This window comes from Enhydra lutris, unplaced genomic scaffold, assembly GCF_002288905.1.
Source record: "Enhydra lutris kenyoni isolate GAN:26980312 unplaced genomic scaffold, ASM228890v2 scaffoldscaffold69, whole genome shotgun sequence".
Taxonomy (NCBI): domain Eukaryota; kingdom Metazoa; phylum Chordata; class Mammalia; order Carnivora; family Mustelidae; genus Enhydra; species Enhydra lutris.
This window is the reverse complement of record NW_019154153.1, coordinates 9066041-9086638: the sequence shown is the minus strand read 5'-3', so window position 1 is coordinate 9086638 and position 20598 is coordinate 9066041. Positions and strand designations below refer to the sequence as shown.

Genomic DNA, 20598 nt, shown 5'->3' with positions numbered 1-20598 from the left:
ATAAGAAACAAGAACAATGATTCTTCTATAAGAAGTCCTATGCAGACCTAGATCTCAAGATTTCTTGAATAAAAAATTCCCCTATGAAGAGGTGCCTGGGTGGCCCAGTTGGTTAAGCATCTGCATCTGATGGTTAAGCATCTGAGCTGAAACTCAGGTCATGATCCTAGAGTCCTGGGATGGGGTCCCACATTGGGCTTCTTGCTCAGCAGGGAGCCTGTTCTCCCTCTGCGTGCTGCCCTCTCTGCTTGTGCTCTCCCTCTGTCTGACAAATAAATAAATAAAATCTTAAAAAAAATTTCACTGAATGGGCTCATTAAACAGTATAGAAATGACAGAGAAAGAGTTGATTTTGAAGATAGATGAATAGACGTTCTCTGATCTGAATAACATAGAGAGTAAAGATTGAAGAAAAACAGGAACAGAATTTTGGGTGACTGTCAGGCAATATGAAAGGTCTAAAATTCATGTCTTCAGAGTCCCAGAAAGAAAGGAGGAAAAGCATGGTACAGAAAAAAATATTCGAGGAGTCATGGCCAAAAAGTCTCCAAATGTGGCAAAAGACATAAACTTACAGATTCAAGAAACTCAGTAAATCCCCAAAAGATAAACTCAAAGAATTACTCACCAGACACATCATAATCAACTTGCTGAAAATAATAAAGGAAACTCAGAGATACTAAGAACTGAATGGCAGTACATGTCAAAATACATGTGACTCAGATAAAATATATTTTACAGAAAAATCTATAGCTGCTTTTAACTCTGAATCCTGTTTAAGTACTAAGGAGAAATAAAATTAAAGGCAGTCAACTGCTGTATGCATTCTATTCAAGATTTTTACTTGCATTCAGGGGGAGAGATGGCGTGAAGTACACTTACTCTATCTTGACCAGAATCAAAACCTTAATTAATTTTATTACATCAAAATTAAAATTCTGTTCAGTAAAAGATACGACACAAAGCTAAGAGATAGCTGACAAAATGGGAGAAGATAATGTCTAAAATCAACAAGCAGATTCATTGATAGAATGAACGAAGCACTTCTGAGTATCGATCCCATGGGAATTTTCAGACAGGTCCATGAAGGGAGGAAAGGAGGAGGGAAGAGGAAGAGAGTAATGTGGGAGAAGAACCCATATTGATTCTACCCCGATGCTCAGTATGTATTTTTATATTTTTATAAATGTAACTGAGCAAAGGATACTAATAATGATAAACTATGAGCAAGTTATGTACACAAGAATATAGCTGTGTCATGTTTTCAGAGCCAGTTTTGAGAATGATGAGGATGTAAAGATGTATTATAAAAATAGTTTTTAGAGGCCTTGAATCCTGTCTCTTGAGCTTCGAAACGTTCCAGGTCCCTGTACTTACACATATGGTATATTTACATAAACACAGGACTGGTCTTCTAAGAGAACAATAGCAACTATTTCGGAAGAAATTCTTAGAAAATTAATATTAAAAAAAATTAATACAGATGGTAACTTGTGCCAAATTATTGCACAATAGCATTTTTATTGTTTAAATACAGTAATGTTATTAGAATAGAAAAGAGGAAAATTATTCCATTTCCAAGGCTTGACAGAGATCACTAGTCTGAAGATGCCAAATAAATGATTGCTCAGTGGCTGACTTACTGATAATCAGCAATAACAGAAAAATTAACTTTTAATAAGTACTAAGTGTCACACGTAGTGTAAGTACTTTACACGTGCATGATCGCGCCCTCACATATCACCCCTCTGAGAAAGGAGCTGTCATGAGCTCTAGCCTCCCCCTGAAGAGTAAAGTGTGGGGAGGATAAGCCCAAGGCAGTCGGGTTTCAGAGTCAGTCAGTGTGACTGCAGAGCCTTAATGCTTATGTACTACGTGGAGAGAGAGAGCACAGCTCCCCTTTTCTATTTCCTGTCAAGAAGTGCAGCTCCTTAGAGAATAAGATTCACGTTCTTGGTTTCTCCCCTTCCTTCTAGTTTGCTAATGGTGTACGATTAACCATAGCACATTCTCATTCCATTAGGACTGTCAGCCCTACTTCCATTTATTAAACAGATCAGTGTCTCCAAAAGCTCATATCCTTCCCCTTGCCATGCATGATGCTTAGAAAATCTACTTTTAAATTTTCACTAGCCAAATATCAGTAGAGACTATACACATCGATGTAAACTCAGATCAGAATCCACTCTCATGTGTATGGGCCTGACAAGACCTGGTCTGAGACTGAAGCATTGTCGCTATTTCTTTTCATGGATTATTCAAGGTGAACTCAATTAAATTTATATAAATCTTCCTCTGCACTGATGCTGTAAAAGCGTTCTATTGATCTCAGCCTGTCTGTCTGTTTCTTTGCACTCACAAGCAGTAGGCAGTCTTTTTCCCCCCTGCAGCTCTAGGGAACTTTTAAGTAGGTCACAATACTTTATTTCTACTTGAAATAATCTAGTTGGGTTTTCTCCTGTAAAATGGAGCCATCCACTGGTGAAGAAGTACATTAAAGCTAGAGAAACCTAAATACTGAGTCTCGTCATCAGAGATCACTAGTCTGTTTTCCATCCCTCAGGTGTTAAAAGACCTGCTGTTTACTATTACCCTGAAAAGGAATCATACTTATGTAAGTCTGATGTCCCAAGATAACTGCATCCTTCTTATAACCTGCAGCTTCTCATAATTAGGCCTAAAACTTTACACCTCAGAGGTGTTTCAAAGCTCTGTATATGATAACATTCTTTGGTCTTCTAATTACTGTTTTCTATCCTAGCCTGCCTTTTGTTTACGCTTTTGACTCAGGTGTTTAATTATGGAGATGATCATGTTAGAAAGCTGTGGGATGGAGAGTAGACCTGGCTCCCCCTCATCCCCTTGATTTGGAAACTACTCCTTCCCTCCACACATGAAACGCCCAGAAGCTGCCGTGTTTTTAAAACATCTCTGACCTCTTGGCTGGGGTGGATATTTTTCAAGCTAGGGCATCAGAGACCCTCCAAGGATTTTAAAATTTGATGCAAGAAAGTGTGTGAGGTAGCCTTTGTCTGGTGGTGGGAGCTGTAATGTGAATTTAAGATAGCTGGTAACTTTGTTTGTTGCCCCATGAAAGACATGGTATTCCCTGAGACAAAATGAGGCTGATCTACCAACATCAGAGGGTACAAAGTCCTATGCCCATTCAAGTCTCCAGTTCCTGCTATGCCTCATTCTTACCGTTCCTGCATTCTATTGTTTGGCTTCTACCCTTTGCTGATTTCGCCCACTATTGAAAATCTAAAATTGAACACAGAACCCAGCAATTAAAGTGTGCCAGATTAAACAAGTAGGTAGGTAGATCTACATTTGTGTCTGTATTTATGTCTATTCCTCTATACGTCTGTTGAATGAGTGTTGAATTACCTGAGTGGTCCCAGTTATTCCAGTAAATTCCCCTTTTAATCTAAGCTGGATAATTGCTACTTCTAACAGTTCTGACCTCCACGATAACCTAAAACAACTACTGCATTACATAACATTAATTAGAAACCTCTTTTATTTTTCTAAATTGGAAGAAAACAAGGAGAGTATCAGAGTGGTCTAGAAAACCTGGGACATCAATATGCCAAAATGTGAAATGAAGGATATTGAGTCTGAGAGCATGCGGATGGCTGTTAGTGGGATCGCCTTTCCCTCACTACTTCTAGTTACGAAGGCCACGTTGGCAATTTACTTAGTGTCCTGTGACAACAGACAACAGAGACCCTTCCTCCCAGAACTAAGAAGTCACAGCACTTAGGGCAACAATGGAATGCATCAACCCCTTTAAGACATGCTTTATTATTTCATGGATTTAGATAAAATCATGCTTCTCCAAACCTATATAATAAAAGCCAGGCTAGGTTGTAAAGAACATGATGAGTCATTCAACAAATACGAACCAGCTATGATGTGCCAGGCACTAGGCCAAGCACTAGAAATATATCCGTGTGCAAGAATGTCCAGGCCCCTGCTCTCACAAGGCTTACATTCTAGTGGGAAACAGGAATTAAGGTATAGACACGTAATAACTCTATGTTACATTTATGACGGGTCTATGACATAAACAGAGCACTCTTAGAGCACCTGTGTGCATCTGTTGGAGGGTCGAATGCTTCGGACAGGTGATTAGGCAAGACCGTCTGAAATGTGGGCATTCAAGCTAAGACCTGAAAGATGAGAAGGAGTGAGCCATGTGAAAAGGCAGTGTTAAGAGGAGAAAGGAAGTGGAAAGGCCCCGCAGTGGAAGAAGGGGGAGGTGCCCCAGCCTGTGTGGTGAGCATGGGGTAAAAGGACTGGAGATGAAGCTGGAGACAGAAGCAAAGACCAGGTCTTGCAGGGCTGTCTAGATGTGTAAAAAGTTTTATTTTGGGGGCAATGGGATACTGCTGAAAGGTTTTAAGCAAAACAAAAAGGGGGGCGGGTCATTTGGAAAATGCCAATCACTTTGGCTTTAAGGTGAGTAACGGATTCAGGAGAGGCAGGATGGTAGCTTGTTTGCACTGTTATCAAAGCAGTCTGGCCACAGACTGGGTGGCTTATAAAAAAACAGAAAATGTACTGCTCCCAGTTTGGGAGGCTGTAAAGTCCAAGATCGGGGTGCTTGGTGTGGTCGCCTTATGGTGAGGACCCTCTTCCTTGTTCCCAGTCGGTTCCTTCCTGCTGTGCCTTTTCACCGTGGAAGGAGCTAGTCAGCTCTTTGGAGCCTTTTCTCGAAGAGCACTAATCTCATGTCATGAAGCCTCCACCCACAAGATTAAAGCACCACTCAAAGGCTCACCTCCCATTACTGTCAACTTTGGGGGTTCAGATTTTAGCATAGGAATTTGGGAGGGACATAAACATTCCAACCGCAGCAGAGACCAAGAGTGGAGAAGCAAACCCAGGTGAGAGAGGACAGTTGCTTACCTAGAGGACTGTGAAAACAGAGAGCAGTTGATGGATTATAGATACATTATGGTTGTAAAACTCAGGAATCTCAATAATCCGGGAGTCGATTGACTACTTAACCCAGGATTTCCTGAACCTTGGTAGCTAGCTAACAGTATCATCTAGGGAGCTACCAAAAATGACTGTTGAGTCCCAGCCCCAAAGCTTAGGATTCAGTAGTCTGAAGCCCAGAAGTCTGAACTTTATGAACCCTTGAGAGATTCTGGCACAAGGCCAGACTTGAAAAATGTCTGGATTTGTGGTGTTATTCCAGCTGACCTTTATCCCCAAACCCTGCTTTGGGCTGTCTCCTCACATCCTCACATGGCCAAGCCTGTGTTCTCATCTCAAAGCAGGAATGACTCTTTAGGAAGCAACAATGAGCATCCCAGATTTTGGCTTCCTGACAAGCAGGTTCAGGCCCTGTAGACAATCTAACCTCCAGCAGCTTGGTGAAATGAGCTCTGCTATTGAACAGACTAACTAACTAACTCTTACTAACCTTGTTTGGGATATTTAACTTTGTTGAGAAAGTTTCCCAAAAATGTATGGTTCTATTGTCTTGTAAAAGGCAGAATAGCTATCCTATGCATAGGCATAGTTGGGGTCCTTCTGCGCGTCACAGGGCCCTCATTATGGTAGTCTAGAACTGGAGCCAGTGAATTGAATTGGCCTCAAACAGCAGGCTCCCAAAGGCAGAGGCTAAGGGGAGAGTGGGCTGGCTTTCTGCCCCTCATTCCGTCAGGTCTTCAGTAGTTTCCCACCATTAGCAAGCCACCAAAAAGAAATGCATATACTGGGTGCCTGGGTGGCTCAGTAGGTTAAGCCACTGCCTTCGGCTCAGGTCATGATCCCAGGGTCCTGGGATTGAGTCCCGAATTGGGCTCTCTGCCTTGGCGGGGAGCCTGCTTCCCCCTCTCTCTCTCTGCCTGCCTCTCTGCCTACTGGTGCTCTCTGTCAAATAAATTAAAAAATCTTAAAAAAAAAATACATATACCGCACAAAACAGCTGGTCTGTGCCTACCAAAGGGAAAAGAGTTTCCTAATCACCACCACTCCGCCTTTGCTGCCCTTTTTAATGGAATCTCTTTTATGAAAATTCTGGAACTATCACTGGCTCCAGGAAGGATTTGAAACCAATCCAAATCCTCCTCCATATATACTAGTGCAGAGATTAAATTTCTACTAATTTTTTTTTTTTTCTGATTCAGGCCAGGATGAAGTAATAGGGACTAAATATGTACTCTAACCTGAAAAAAACAAAAACTGGGAAAACGTACATAAAAAAAAATAAAAACAGCTTTTAAGACACCAGGCGTTGGACAACATAAGACAATCATCTCCAAGAGGTGGGAAACAAACAAGGTGAGACCTAGCAACTGCCCCAGCTTACTGTCTTAAAAAAATTTCTAGGACATAATGCAGGGAGGGAGAGATGTTGATAATGGTGATGCTTTCGTGGGGGTACACATCGGAGAAAATGTATCAAACTGTATGTTTTATTGCAGTTTACTGTGTGTCTGTTTTTGTTTTGTTTTTTAAGATTTTATTTATTTGAGAAAGAGAGAGAACACAGGGATGGGCAGAAGAAGAGGGAGGAGCAGGGTCCCTGCTGAGCAAGGAGCCCAATGTGGGGCTTGATCGAGGGCCCTGGGATCATGACCTGAGCCTAAGGCAGATGCTTCACCAACTGAGCCACCCAGACATCCCTACTGTATGTCAGTTTTACCTCAACAAGACAAAATTCTACGAAGAGCTTCTTTCCTTGAGCTTCTGGCTTGGTTTCCTATTAAAATGGAAATCCCACTAAAGCGGGAACAGTTTTAAATTCATATCATTACGTTATCACACTGTGGTGTTCCTAAGATTTGAAGCACAGACTTTCATAGGGAGAGCAAGGGATACTACTAGGAAAGGTGAGAGAGGATTGCAGAGAGAGGGGAGAGAGAGCACCGGGCCCCGGGAAATGCAAGGAAACTTGTGTTGACAGATGGAATTAGCAGGGGCGGTTTGGTGGAAATGTGTGCTGGTGGGTTTTTCATTGCCTAATAAAATGAGGAGTGTTACAGGAATTTCGTGGACAAGAGCCAGGGACGCTTTGGTCCCACAATGGGCGGGAGTTGTTTCATGACAATAAGTGCTCCCACACAGAATGCCAATAGCACCCTGCTGAGAAACCCTGGTGAGGGAATTCAGTGGTGCAGGCTGGTGGTCCCTCCCCCATGCCCAGCATTACAAAGGGGTCTCAGAGTGCTTTCTGAGCTACAGTTTGCAATGCAAAATAGAACACTTACTGCTCAATCCTGTTTTAGCCAGTTAAGTTTCCTGATGTTACAGCTGCAATTATAATCAGAACCTCTGAACCCTTGTGAACACTGACAGGAACACACAGATCATTTTTTTTTTTAATTTTTTAGGGTTTTTTTTTTAAAGATTTTATTTATTTATTTGACAGAGAGAGAGAGAGCCCACAAGCAGGGGGAGCAGCAGAGGGAGAGGGAGAAGCAGGCTCTGGCTGAGCAGGGAGCCCAATGCAGGACTCAATCCCAGGAGCCTGAGACCATGACCTGAGCTGAAGGCAGATGCTTAACCGGCTGAGCCACCCAGGCTACACTTATTTATTGATTTTTAAATTTTTTTTCTTTAAAATAACCTCTATGCCCCACCTGGAGCTTGAAGTCATGACCCCAAGATCAAGTGCTGCATGTTCTACTGACTGAGCCAGCCGGGAACCCCAGGAAACTCCTTTTTAAGTTTACACCCAGACTTCTCTCCTGCCTACCAGACTGAAAGGTTAATTGCTCAATGAACTGATCCGCACCACCTGAGGCCTACTAATACCTCAGTCTTTTTTTTTTTTTTTAAAGAGAGAAGGGGAGAGAGCAAGCACAAGCAGGGGGAATGGCAGGTAGGGGAGAAACGGGCTCCCCACTCAGCAAGGAGCCCGATGTGGGCTTCGACACCAGGACCCTGAGATCATGACCTGAGCCAAAGGCAGAGGCTCAACCAACTGAGCCACCCAGGCACCCTAGGACCTCAGTCTTAACCTGTCTAAACCAGCCTTGGGTTTGCACCCCTCCTGCCATCCTTATTTCTCTGAAAGGCAACCCCTTGCAGTAACCTCAGCTTGAAACTACAGTGGTTTCTCTCCCATCTCTCTCGTGTTCAGTTGCCAGTCTTGCAGAGTTTGCTTCTGAAATATCTCTCCGTCCATCCCTTTTTCTTTTTTTCTTTTTTTTTAAAATATTTGTTTGTTTGACAGAGATCGATCCCAAGTAGGCAGAGAGGCAGGCAGAAGGAGCGGGGGAAGCAGACTCCCTGCTGAGTGGAGAGCCTGATGCGGGGCTCGATCCCAGGACCCTGAGATCATGACCTGAGCCAAAGGCAGAGGCTTAACCCACTGAGCCACCCGGGTGCCCCATCATCCCTTTTTCTTTACTCCCTTTGCCACTAGACCAATGCAGATTGTCATTACTTCCCACCAATCTGGTTTCTCCTTGCTTCAGTCCATTTGAAGCACAACTAGTTATTTTATCAATAGTTTCCTTACAACCTAAGAAAGGACATACAAAGTCTTGACCTGGACTTTAAGATTCTCTCAATTATGGGCCTAGTTTTACTTTCTAACCTTATTCATGGTATTCGTGTTCTATTTTAATTTTTTTTTTTACTTTTTATTTTATTTTATTTTATGTAAGCCCAGTGCCCAAAATGGGCTTGAACTCACAACTGAAATCCAGAGTTGCATGCTTTGCTGCTGGAGCCAGCCAGGCGCCCCCCCCTGTTGTATTTCTGTATCACTGCAGACTGCTTCCCTTTCCTGATACATGCTCCATTTTTTTCCTGCCTCTTAGATTTTATTATCACTTCCAGCTGCAATATCTCCATCTCCATGTGCACTATTTTTTCTTCAACTGTCACTCTGACATCTTGACTTCCCCCCCAAAACTGAATATAACCTTTCCCCTCTTCAAAGCTCTTTGGCAATTCGCTCAAACTCACTGATGACACTTAGCATGTGTATTCTGTATTATCTACGTTTGGGCAAATGTCACATATTCTAGTTAGAATCAGCTTCCCAAGGACAGGAACTATGCCTTACTCATCTTCTTTTTTGTTTGTTTTTTTACAGGGCCTAACATAGTGCCCTACACAGAACAAGAGCTTAGTAATTTTTTTTTTTAATTTAACTTTAGTTATTTAGATACATTGTGAAATCTATACATTCCATTGATATGAGAAATATTATATTTCACTATTTAAACTAACTGGATTTGAATTTAGAAGAACTCCCAAACTATCTTCTTCATTATTATATATATGAAATAAACAAAACTCAGTCCAAAACCATTAGTAGAGAAAAAACATTAAAATGAGCAAAAAGATAAGTTTTGGTCAGCAAGTTAAAAACATACTCCAAACAAAATCTCACCTGAGAGAGGATTCATTCAAATTTCTGGGCTCTTTGCCTCTCCAAAAGACAGAGCCATTAATCTCTTCTTTGACTAAAAAAAAAAAAAAAAAAGGATAAATAAGTCATTTGATAATTTATTACATAATTTGATTGAGTTTGTTTAGAAATTATAATTACACATACTGATTTGATGACTGTTCATAAATCCTCGCAAAAACTTGCAAGTCCTGGGGCATCTGGGTGGCTCGGTTGATTAAGCATCAAACTCTTGATTTCACCTCAGGTTGTGATCTCAGGGTGGTAAGATCAAGCCCCACATCAGGTCGGTGCAGGTGGGGAACCTGGTTAAGATTCTCTCTCCCTCTCCCTCTGTCCCTCCCCAACCTCCTCCAAAAACAAAACAAAACAAAACAAAAACCTTGCAAGTCCCAAAGTATAAACTGGGCAGCATGATGGGACAAAAGGAATTTTGGCTTTGATGTTAAAACATGTGCTTAAGGGGCACCTGGGTGGCTCAGTGGGTTAAGTCTCTGCCTTTGGCTCAGGTCATGATCTCAGGGTTCTGGGATCGAGCCCCTCGTCAGGCTCTCTGCTCAGCGGGGAGCCTGCTTCCCCCTCTCTCTCTGCCTGCCTCTCGGCCTACTTGTGATCTCTGTCAAATAAATAAATTAAAAAAAAAAAAAGGAAAACATGTGCTTAACTTCAGATTCTTGTAAAAAGTTACTTTGTAGTTTGCAAGACTTTCCAGTTACCTTTTCACTCTGGACTCAGTATATTTTTTTTTTAAGATTTATTTATTTACTTATTTGACAGACAGAGATCACAAGTAGGCAGAGAGGCAGGCAGAGAGAGAGGGGGAAGCAGGCTCCCCACCGAGCAGAGAGCCTGATGTGGGGCTTGATCCCAGGACCCTGAGATCATGACCTGAGCCGAAGGCGGAGGCTTAACCCACTAAGCCACCCAGGTGCCCCACTGGACTCAGTATCTTAATTTACAAAAAGGAAGATGATAATTCTGTGAGTGAAAATAAGATAATGTGCATAAAAAGGACTTGTGTGGTGCCTGGTAGAGTAGTTATACAATATACCTTAGTTTAATTTAAAGTGAAAATCAAAGAGCCAATCATAACATCAAGAACACTGTCGTGTCCTCCCAATTATGTGTGTAGTTTGTTTGGAGGGACAAACAATAATAGTATCTGAGAAGTGTTCTGCATGAGAACCAAATTTACATTTCTGTAGGCTACTGCAAGATGTCAGTATGGTCCTCACATTCTAAGCTCCAGTGGAAACTCCGTGTTCCCTGTCACCATCTCTGCATCCCTGCGGAAGGGTTGGAGTTAGGGGATGCACAGGCCAAACAAAGAGCCAGGGAGAGAAAGAGAGAAAGCCCTGCTCCCACAGAGAACGCCTTCTGGGGATTTCCCTGGCTCTGTCCGCAGCTTCCTTTCTTGACTTGCTTGCTTCCCTTTACTCCTTCCTCTCTTTTAATTTTTTCCGTTTATTTTTAAGTCAAAATTTACATAAAATGAAATCAAAATCGTAAGTGTGTTTGCACTGTGTTTGACCCCTTTCCTTTTGAACTGCTCTACAAAATTCTCTTTCACTCCCGTGGTTCTGAGAGGATCCCAAAGCACCTCCATGCTTAGAAGAAAGAACCCTTTTACCAAAGTGAGCCAAAGGTGATGCTGGAGGGGATTCTATAAAAAGATAGCTGGAGGCTGTGGGCGGTTTTCTGGCTGGCTCTGATCTAGACAGATGAGGTCAACACAGCCCCCTTGAAGTCTGGCATATTTCATGAGATTTGGAGATCACCTGGGGATGTGAGGCCGAAAACCTGATAAGTGGGAAACTGAGGGGCGCTTGGCTGGCTCAGGGGTAGAGCATGTGACTTTTGATCTCAGAAGTGTGAGTTTGAGCCCCATGTTGGGTATAGAGATTACTTAAAAATAAAATCCTTAAACACACACACACACACACACACACACACGAAAGTGGGAAACCACAGCTATGCCGTGACTAATGGAAGGACTAAGCTAGAGTGGTCTTCTGACTTTTTGTCTTCCCAGCACCTTCCCTTCTTTAAGGGACTGGCCTCTTCTACAGTATGGGTGCCCCATCTTTATTAAAATCAAAACAAAACAAAAACTGCTCTTTCCAATGAAATTAATGATAATTCAGCTCTAGTGCCCCTCACTTGCACGAGTTCCTTCCAAAGTCTTAGGAGAGGCCTTAACAATGTGTGTGCATGGCCAAATGTATGGTTTTTTTGTGTTTTTTTTTTTAAGATTTTATTTATTTATTTGACAGACAGAGATCACAAGCAGGCAGAGAGGCAGGCAGAGAGAGGGGAGGGAAGCAGGCTTCTTGCTGAGCAGAGAGCCTGATGTGGGGCTCGATCCCATGACCCTGAGATCACGACCTGAGCCGAAGGCAGAGGCTTAACCCACTGAGCCACCCAGGCGCCCCTGGCCAAATGTTTTTATTAAATACGTAAAGGGAAGACATTTTAGCCACAATCATTCAAGATCACAGGTCCTTTCCACTTCAGTTTTCCTTCTGTCTCACTTCCTCTTGTCCATAGAGGAACATGTTTGTGATTTCTTCTGCCTGTATTTCTTGGAAGTACTGCAGTTGTTATGATGTGGGAAACAAAGGCAAAAGAAAAAATTAAATTTTCTTGCTACTTACAGCCCATTGACAAGTCCTTGAAACAGGTAGAGTGACATTCCTCTAGGGATTCAGCTGTCTCAATGTTAATATACTTTGTTAAGGGCAAAAGGCAATCTTAGCCCAACTGCCCCCAGGATCCTATAAGTCTTCTTTAACATATAAAAATTCCTTTGGAAACTTCTTTTATTTCTACCCTCCGAGATATATGGCACCAATCATCCTCCAAGTATATGACCCACTGATATACATCTGAAGGGTCTCATGACTAAGGTTTGACTAGACAGCAATAAATGACTTTTTCCTAACGACAGCTAGCCCCCTCAAGTTCCTGGAAAACTTGTTTCCAAAATTCCTTAGAGACTTACGCTATCCCTAAACCCTCCCAACTTGAAAGTATGTAATCAGTTACCCATCACAACCCCGTGCAATTCTTTCTGCCATCAGGTCCTGTCCCCATGTTTAAAACAAAGCAAACAAACAAACAAACAAAAAAACCCCAGCTTTTTGCGCTGAAGATATTTCAAGAATTCTTTCTTGACCATTTGCTCTGAACCCCAACATTTCCAGATCAATTGTATTTGGTGTCTTGACTCTTTTTCTTAAGGAAGGCTCTGCAAATTGTATGAGTTTTTAGTCCCCACAAAATCTGGATCCATCCCTATCCAAGCTGTAGCTGAGTGGTCTGGGGGTGGGCTCCGACCCAAGTTGGGCTGATCAATGTCTCCCTCTAGGATTGTGACATCTGGACATGACAGGCAGAGCTGGGAGTCTTTGCAACTGGCCATATTGAGAAGAAAGTCCCTCACAGGCTGTTCAGGCCCAGGAACAGGCCCCCGGGTTTCTGGTCTTCCACTATTGGGTTTCTTCTGTTTCCTCTTGATTCCCTAAAAGACTCAAAATCCTTCAATAAATTCTCTTTGGCATTAAGTTAGGCAGAATGAGTTTTTTCTACTTGAAAGTGAAAAACTTCTGCTAACTACATAAGTTTAAGACCCTGGTCATCATAGAGACTTCTAATAGTAGGCTTTTCACAAATGTGGGCACTAATTGTGATATAAATAATGCCTTTGATCGTTGCTGGAATTAAGTAGAACGTATTAGCATTTGTGGCACAGAAGTCAGCAGGTTTGAGCCTCTTGCCTCAGGACCACATATTATGGACTGTCGGGAACGTGAACCACAGGGTCCTGGGTATACAGCAACACCTCAGGCATTTTGGAGAAGAGCTGGAAGGAAATGGAGCACAGCACTGCGGGCTTGCTGGGAGGGGAGAAGAAATCACTGAGTCTTTTCTATTAGGAAGCTGGTATTACCTAAACAGTCAGCCTTAACTGTCTCTTCAACCTGATTTCATTCAGGTTCACCAACCTTGAACTTTCTTTTTTGTGTGTGAGGCCATCAAAGGTTATGACAAAAAACAACTTTAGGGTCAGCGTCCCTGCCCCTCTCTATGTTAGCTTTACGTTTCATTGGTAACAACGGTGTTACCGTTGATGATCTTAGGATCTTAGGATCATCTCTGCTGTCCACTGAAAAATGAAGTACAGCTTGATCTCTGTTTCTACATCGGCTGGAAGGGCTGGTCCCCTAGGTGCCAGTGGCCAGAGTCTGGCAGGTGTAAGGCCATAATGAAAAGAGAGCCTGATTACAGATAGCAGATGACAGCGTTTTCTGCCACTACGTTCTCTAGGGTGCACAGAGCACCTCACAGTCTTCTTCAGTAGCTTAGATATGAAGTCCTTCTCCCATTTAGCACGGTGGATGCCTGGCGACATGTTCAGTAGTGCTGATCAGCTGAGGCACATTTTTAGAAAGGACACTACCAAAAAAATGCAATGCTTTCTTAACTGCAAGAGATCCGATTATATTTGTCAAAACCCTATTCCTATGGGGAAGACTGCCAAGCCTATGTAAAAATTATCCACTAAACCTAGAGACTCATCAGCCCCTTGTTTTCATTTTCTTCCACCTCAATCATTTTAAAAAATATGTAGGTTTTAGGTATAAAATAAAATCTTATATTTGTATAAAACCTGGTTCAGTGTATGTGTCATCAAATTATGATGTTTCACTCTATTTTGGGGATTAGTCTACTTCATGTTATGCCAGTGTTTCAAAAGACACCACCAAGGCCATTAAAGTCTTTTCTATGCATCTAGAACTGCAGTGACTGATTCTATAGCTACTAGACACCTGTGGTCATTAAAATTAACATTAAATTAGAATTCAGTTAGTAGCACTAGTCACATCTTAATTGCACAGTGGTCACAGGTGGCTGTTGGCCACTGTACTAGATGTAATTAGACTACATACAGAACAGCTCCATCATTGCAGAAAGTTCTGTTGGACATTGCTGTCCAAGAATGTACTTGAGGGTGCCTGGATGGCTCAGTCGTTGGGTGTCCGCCTTCAGCTCGGGTCATGGTCCCAGGGTCCTGAGTCCCCCTTTCTGCTCTGCAGGGTGCCTGCTTCTCCCTCTCCCTCTGCCTCTCTCTCTGTCTCTCATGAATAAATAAATAGAATCTTAAAAAAAAAAAAAAAAGAATGTACTTGAAACTAAGGGGCTAATCAGTCAATTCATTCTAGAGCATTAGCAGCTAATACAGTTCACCACAGCCGCTCTGCTCCTGTCAGCATTGTTCATTTAGAGTTTAATAACCATCCCCTTTCATCTACACATAAAAAGTACAATTTATTTATTTTTTTAAAGATTTTATTTATTTATTTGACAGAGAGAGATCACAAGTAGGCAGAGAGGCAGGCAGAGAGAGAGGGGGAAGCAGGCTCCCCGCCGAGCAGAAAGCCTGATGTGGGGCTCGATCCCAGGACCCTGGGATCATAACCTGAGCCGAAGGCAGAGGCTTAACCCACTGAGCCACCCAGGTGCCCCAAAAGTACAATTTAAAGTGCTACCTCTGACCCATATAAGGACACATGTATACTCTAGAGAAAAGCCTCTTTTTCTGTATATCTCCAGAAAAGTAGGGCATAATTAGGAAGCCTATTGAAAATGAGATGATGAAACTAAGTATTTTTACTACAAATGATTCTCACTTTTGAGCTTCCTTTGTTAAGATAATCCAGTTGGTTTGAGTGTGAGCTTTGCCACATGACACAAATATTCCCTAGGCTTTCACCCAGGAGGTTTGGAGTAAGTTCTAATAATTATCTTTATTTAAATGCTGAGCAGTTAATGTGAGCTACTTCTCTGAGCATGATATCATCAGTATTAACATTAAAGCCTCTAGCAATGACTGTTGTCAAGAAGATAGACAGGTTTGAGCCTCTCTTTTGCTTCAGGTCTGCATATTACAGACTGTCTAGGAGGTGAACCCCCATGGTCCCACAGGGTATATGGCAACACTAACCCAGGGAAGAAGCAGCTTGGTGGAAAACCGGCATCAGAGTGCAGGACTGTTGGCATTCTAGAAAGGGGGAATGCTTTTATTTCTGTAATGTGCGCTATGTATGACTCCTTGTGACAGTAGCAGTTTTGGGTTTTCAAAACTCCCTACACCAAAGTGTCAGATGAAACATTCAGAGATGAAAGTGAAGAAGCAGGAGTGGAGGAGAGGTATAATTTTATGAACAGCCATGTGCGTGAATACAAGTTTTTTTTTAAAGTATCTTCACTGCTTTTAACATCATTTGTGAAGTTTCTAGGAATTTAAATTTCATAAAACTTCTGCCTGTAATTAGCTTCTTTAACGTGTGTTTTTTATCTTCTTATACATCTTGGGGGAAAAACAAACCAAGAATAATTATGCTTGTGGACAAGGATAAATATGCATTTAAGGCAACCAACGCCAGTTAGGTACTCTAATTAGGGTGGCAAGAGACCTGGGGAGCAACCAGGGATTTAGTAAGTCTAATTACAACTTCTACAAACAGTTGCCATGCCATGGAGTGTCAGTGTGGAAGGGTGCTTGTCTATGAGAGTGTACAAACACTGGATAGTTTTCTCACACTTTGTAGTTATCCGGTACTCCAAGAGCTCTGTGTCTTACCTGGAGGGAAGCCTAGTGAAGAGCCAGTTGACTGGTGTGCACTGGTCTAGCTCCACTGCCTAGAGGCCAGAAGTGGAGGGGCCTATCCAGGAGCCCTGTGGGGACTTTATTCTGACCTTCCTCTAAGCCAAGGATGTGATCTCAACAGCTGACTGCTTTCCTGCTATGTGCCCAGCCTTGCCCACATTATTTCATGTAACACAAAAACCCTGTGAAAGTAGCAATAGAAAGACAAGGAAACTGAGGCTCACAGATAGACAGTCACACAGCTGGAAAGGTGGGAGCCAGGATTCAGATGTCAGCTTAGCGAGTCCAAAGCCCATGCTTCTCTGCTTTTGACCACCTCCCGGTTATGTGGATTGCATATAAAGGGCTCCTTTAGATATAATCACATTTTATGTACATATGTAAAATAAGACCTCAAAATAAAGAGTATAATGCTGAACTATATATTCTATTTTTATCTATTTGTCCTTGGATTTTTAAAACTTACTCACTAGAAGGATGTACAGCCCAAAATGTGAAACATAAAAGCACGGGAGCTCTGGTTGAGCAGGGTGAGTCCTGGGAGCCCTGACTCCTCACCTCCCCTTTGTCCCCACCCCACTGTGGATTTTCTAGATCTCCTTGTGCCCAGTGGGGAAATCATCTGCATCAGATGCTGAGCTCCCTAAACAAAATTAAAGGTGGCTTTTCATCTTTTTTTATCTAGGTGTGAATCATAGTTCTTGGGTGAACAAGTTCCCAACACTATTTTTGAATGAAGAGTGAATGCTGTTAATAACCACAATAAACCATAATTATTGGAACAGGACCTTGTGGCTTCCCTTGCTTGTGGGAGCCCAAGATTTACAGAGATGACTATCAGGAGTTTTCCTAAAGCCAGGTTCACAATGTTTCTGGTTATCCCCTGTACTTCTTGATCAGGTTTTTCATTAAAATATGTGGCTGTTGGGGGCGCCTGGGTGGCTCAATCGTTAAGCATCTGCCTTTGGCTCAGTTCATAATCCTGGGGTCCTGAGATCAAGCCCCACGTTGGGCTCCCTGCTCAGCGGGAAGCCTGCTTCTCCCTCTCCCACTCCCCCTGCTTGCGTTCCCTCTCTCACTATGTCTCTCTCTGTCAAATCTTAAAAAACAAAAAGAAAAAAAAATGTGGTTGTTAATAAGGTTATGAAAATTAAACAAGAACTGACCAGGGGTGCCTGGGTGGCTCAGTGGGTTAAGCATCTGCCTTCGGTTCAGGTTATGATCCCAGGGTCCTGGGATGAAGCCCTGCATCGGGCTCTCTGCTCAGCGGGGAGCCTTCTTCTCCCTCTGCCTGTCGCTCCCCCTGCTTGTGCTCAGTCTCTCTCTCTCTGACGACTAAATAAATAAAATCTTAAAAATAACTTAAAAAAAGAACTGACCAAATGGAATCCAGATTTTAATTCATTCTTTTTTTTTTTTTAAGATTTTATTTATTTGACAGAGAGAGATCACAAGTAGGCAGAGAGAGAGAGAGAGAGAGGAGGAAGCAGGCTCCCTGCAGAGCAGAGAGCCCGATGTGGGACTCGATCCCAGGACCCTGAGATCATGACCTGAGCTGAAGGCAGAGGCTTAACAACTGAGCCACCCAGGTGCCCCTTAACTCATTCTTTTTTTATGACCAGTATTTAGTGAACACACTTCTTTCTCTCTTTTGTTTTTCTTCATTTCTCCCCCTGCCTTCCCTCCCTTTCTTCCTTTCCATTCTTTTCTTTCTTTCCTTTTTTCCCACATATGCTCATGTATGGCAAACTGTGCTGAGAATGGATGGATCAGCTCATTAATCATCATGGAACTGAAAATCAAAACCACAATGAGACCTCACAACTGTTAGGATGGCAATCCTCAAAAAGCCAAAAGATAGCAAGGATTGGTGAGGATGTGGAGAAAAGGGAACCCTTATGCACTCTTTGTAGAGCTGCAAATTGGTACAACCACTGTCGAAAACAGTATGGAGGCTCCTCAAAAAACAAAAATAGGACTACCATATGATCCAGCATTCCCATTTCTGGGTTTGTATTTAAAGGAAATAAAACCACTATCTCAGATAACTGCCCTCCCTATTCATAGCAGCATTATTTACAGTAACCTTAGTGTCCAGCAATACATGAATGGATAAATAAAATGTGTGTGGGTGTCAGGGGTGGGGGTGTGTGCACACATGCATATACACACAATCTAATATTATTTAGCCTTTTAAAAAAGGAAAATCTGGGATGCCCGGGGGACTCACTCAGGTGAGTGTCCAGCTCTTGATTTAGGCTCAGGTCCTGATCTCAGGGTCCTGGGATCGAGCTCCAAGTCTGGCTCCCTGCTCAGTGAGAAGACTGCTTGTGGATTCTCTCTCTTCTTTGCCCCTACCCTCCCCCACTGCTCATGTTCTCTCTCTCTGTTTCAGATAAATAAATAAATCTTAAAAAAAAAAAATCCTGGGGCACCTGCCTGGCTCAGTCAGCAGAGCATCTGGCTCTTTTTTTTTTTTTTTTTAAGATTTTATTTATTTTATCATCTGAGAGAGGGAGCACAGCAGGGGGAGCAGCAGGCAGAGGGAGAACCAGGCTCCCCCCTGAGCAAGGACCCAAATGTGGGACTCAGTCCCAGGACCTTGGGATCACAGCCTGAGCCAAGGGCAGCCGCCCAACCGACTGAGCCACCCAAGCATCCAAGCATCCGACTGTTGATCTTGGTGTCATGAGTTCAAGACCCACATTGGATGTAGGGATTACTTTAAAATATAAAGAAGTAAAATAAAATCTAAAAAACAGAAAATCTTGCATTTGAGACAACATGGATGAACCTGGAGGACATAATGCTAAGTGAAATAAACCAGACATAAAAAGAGAACCACTACATAATCTCACTTATGTTGAACCCAAAAAAAGACAAACTCATAGTAACAGATAGTAAAATGGTAATTTACCAGGGTCTGGGGGCTTGGTGGGGGGAAAGGTAGATGTTGGTCAAAAGGTAGATGTTCATTATAAGACAAATAAGTTCTGGAGACCAAAATGCACAGCATGATGACTATAGTTAACAATAATGAAGGGTGTGCTTGAAACTTGCAAAGAAAATAGATCTTAAGTGTTCTCATCGCTTATACAAAATGAAAACTATGTGGGATGATTAGCCTGATTGTGATAATCATTTCATAGTGTATACATAGACTAAAATATCACAGTTAACACCTTATATATAATTTTTATTTGTCAGCATACCTCAGTAAAGCTGGGGAGGAAAAAAGAACATTCTTTTTTGTCTTATAACGTAATGCATCTTTTCTTGTGTCACTTTAAGAAATATATTGCATACCTTTTTTGTTGTCAGAAGTACCATGATGAAATGGAAATGAGAATTTCTTGACACCTTTTGATTTTTCATGCTCTTTTTTTAAAACATTTGAAGAATGGATGATACGAATATGTTGGTTGGTTTCTCTATCTGGTGGACTCAAAAATTGTGGGTAATCATCAATCTGAAAAAAATATAATTAATTAAGCTAATTGAGGGCAAATACAACTGTTTCTCTGTCCTGTGATAATAAATCCCCTAAAGCTTAGGGCAAGTTTAAAGCACATTCTTTCTTATTTTTTTCCTGGGAAATCTTTCCTCTTCTTGTCAGGTTTCTCAATTGTTCCTCTATTTCTTTTAGTCTTTACTAAAAATGCATTTAGCAACAGACCCTAAGACATTATTTATACTACAGGATTGCTAAATAGTAATAGTGTTTTTGTTTGTGAAAATATATCCCTCACCCTTTCATTTTGAGAACAGATTTTTTTAAGTCTTAAAAATGTATAATTAATGGCCTTAAACTAGGATTTTTCTGTGCAGTGGAAAATGTCCATTTGCAGGGGACAGTACACAAAAATTCTAGGAATACAAACTTCCAGGTTTGAATTATGGAAATTTCCTGCTCCTAAATAGCTTTCTCTTCTCTCCAAAGTGCTCTGTTTTCTATTCTTTTTTTTTTTAAAGATTTTATTTATTTATTTGTCAGAGAGAGAGAGAGAGAGAGAGCAAGCACACGCAGGCAGAGGCAGAGGGAGAAGCAGGCTCCCCGATGAGCAAGGAGCCCGATGCGGGACTCGATCCCAGGACGCTGGGATCATGACCTGAGCCGAAGGCAGCTGCTTAACCAACTGAGCCACCCAGGCGTCCCTCTGTTTTCTATTCTTGATTAAAAAGAGAAAAGGTCTCAATAAATACTTGGGATTTTTTTTTTTTTTTTTTTTTTAAGGAGGCTCCACAGCTAGCATGGAGCCCAAAACCGGGCTTCAACTCACGACCTCAGGATCAAGACCTGAGCTCAAACCAAGAGTCATATGCTTAACTGACTGAGCCACCCAGCCACCCCAATACTTAGAATTTTTAGATCTTTAACAATCTACTTCCCTTTTTATGACAGGTAGGCAGCAATAACATCTGACTGAAAAGCCAAGAGTAAAGCCAGAGAATCACCAGAGGCATATTTAAAACCTTTAATCCAAGCATCAGGAGGAATACCTTTATAGGCTTTTTGCAAAGTTACTTAGAATTTGGATAAAAATAT

General features: G+C 42.0%; 1 protein-coding gene across 2 annotated transcripts in view; it reads right to left on the bottom strand.

Moving 5' to 3' along the window:
- Nucleotides 1–20598, bottom strand: part of LOC111159743 (chromosome unknown C12orf56 homolog) — a 94236-nt gene that overhangs the window by 41875 nt on the left and 31763 nt on the right. For both annotated transcript variants that reach the window (XM_022522324.1, XM_022522325.1), the window contains exons 2-3: nucleotides 19359–19521; nucleotides 9365–9437 (exon numbers count right to left, since the gene is read on the bottom strand). In XM_022522324.1, coding sequence (XP_022378032.1) covers nucleotides 9365–9437; nucleotides 19359–19521 — 236 coding nt within the window. The remainder of the gene's footprint in view (nucleotides 1–9364; nucleotides 9438–19358; nucleotides 19522–20598) is intronic.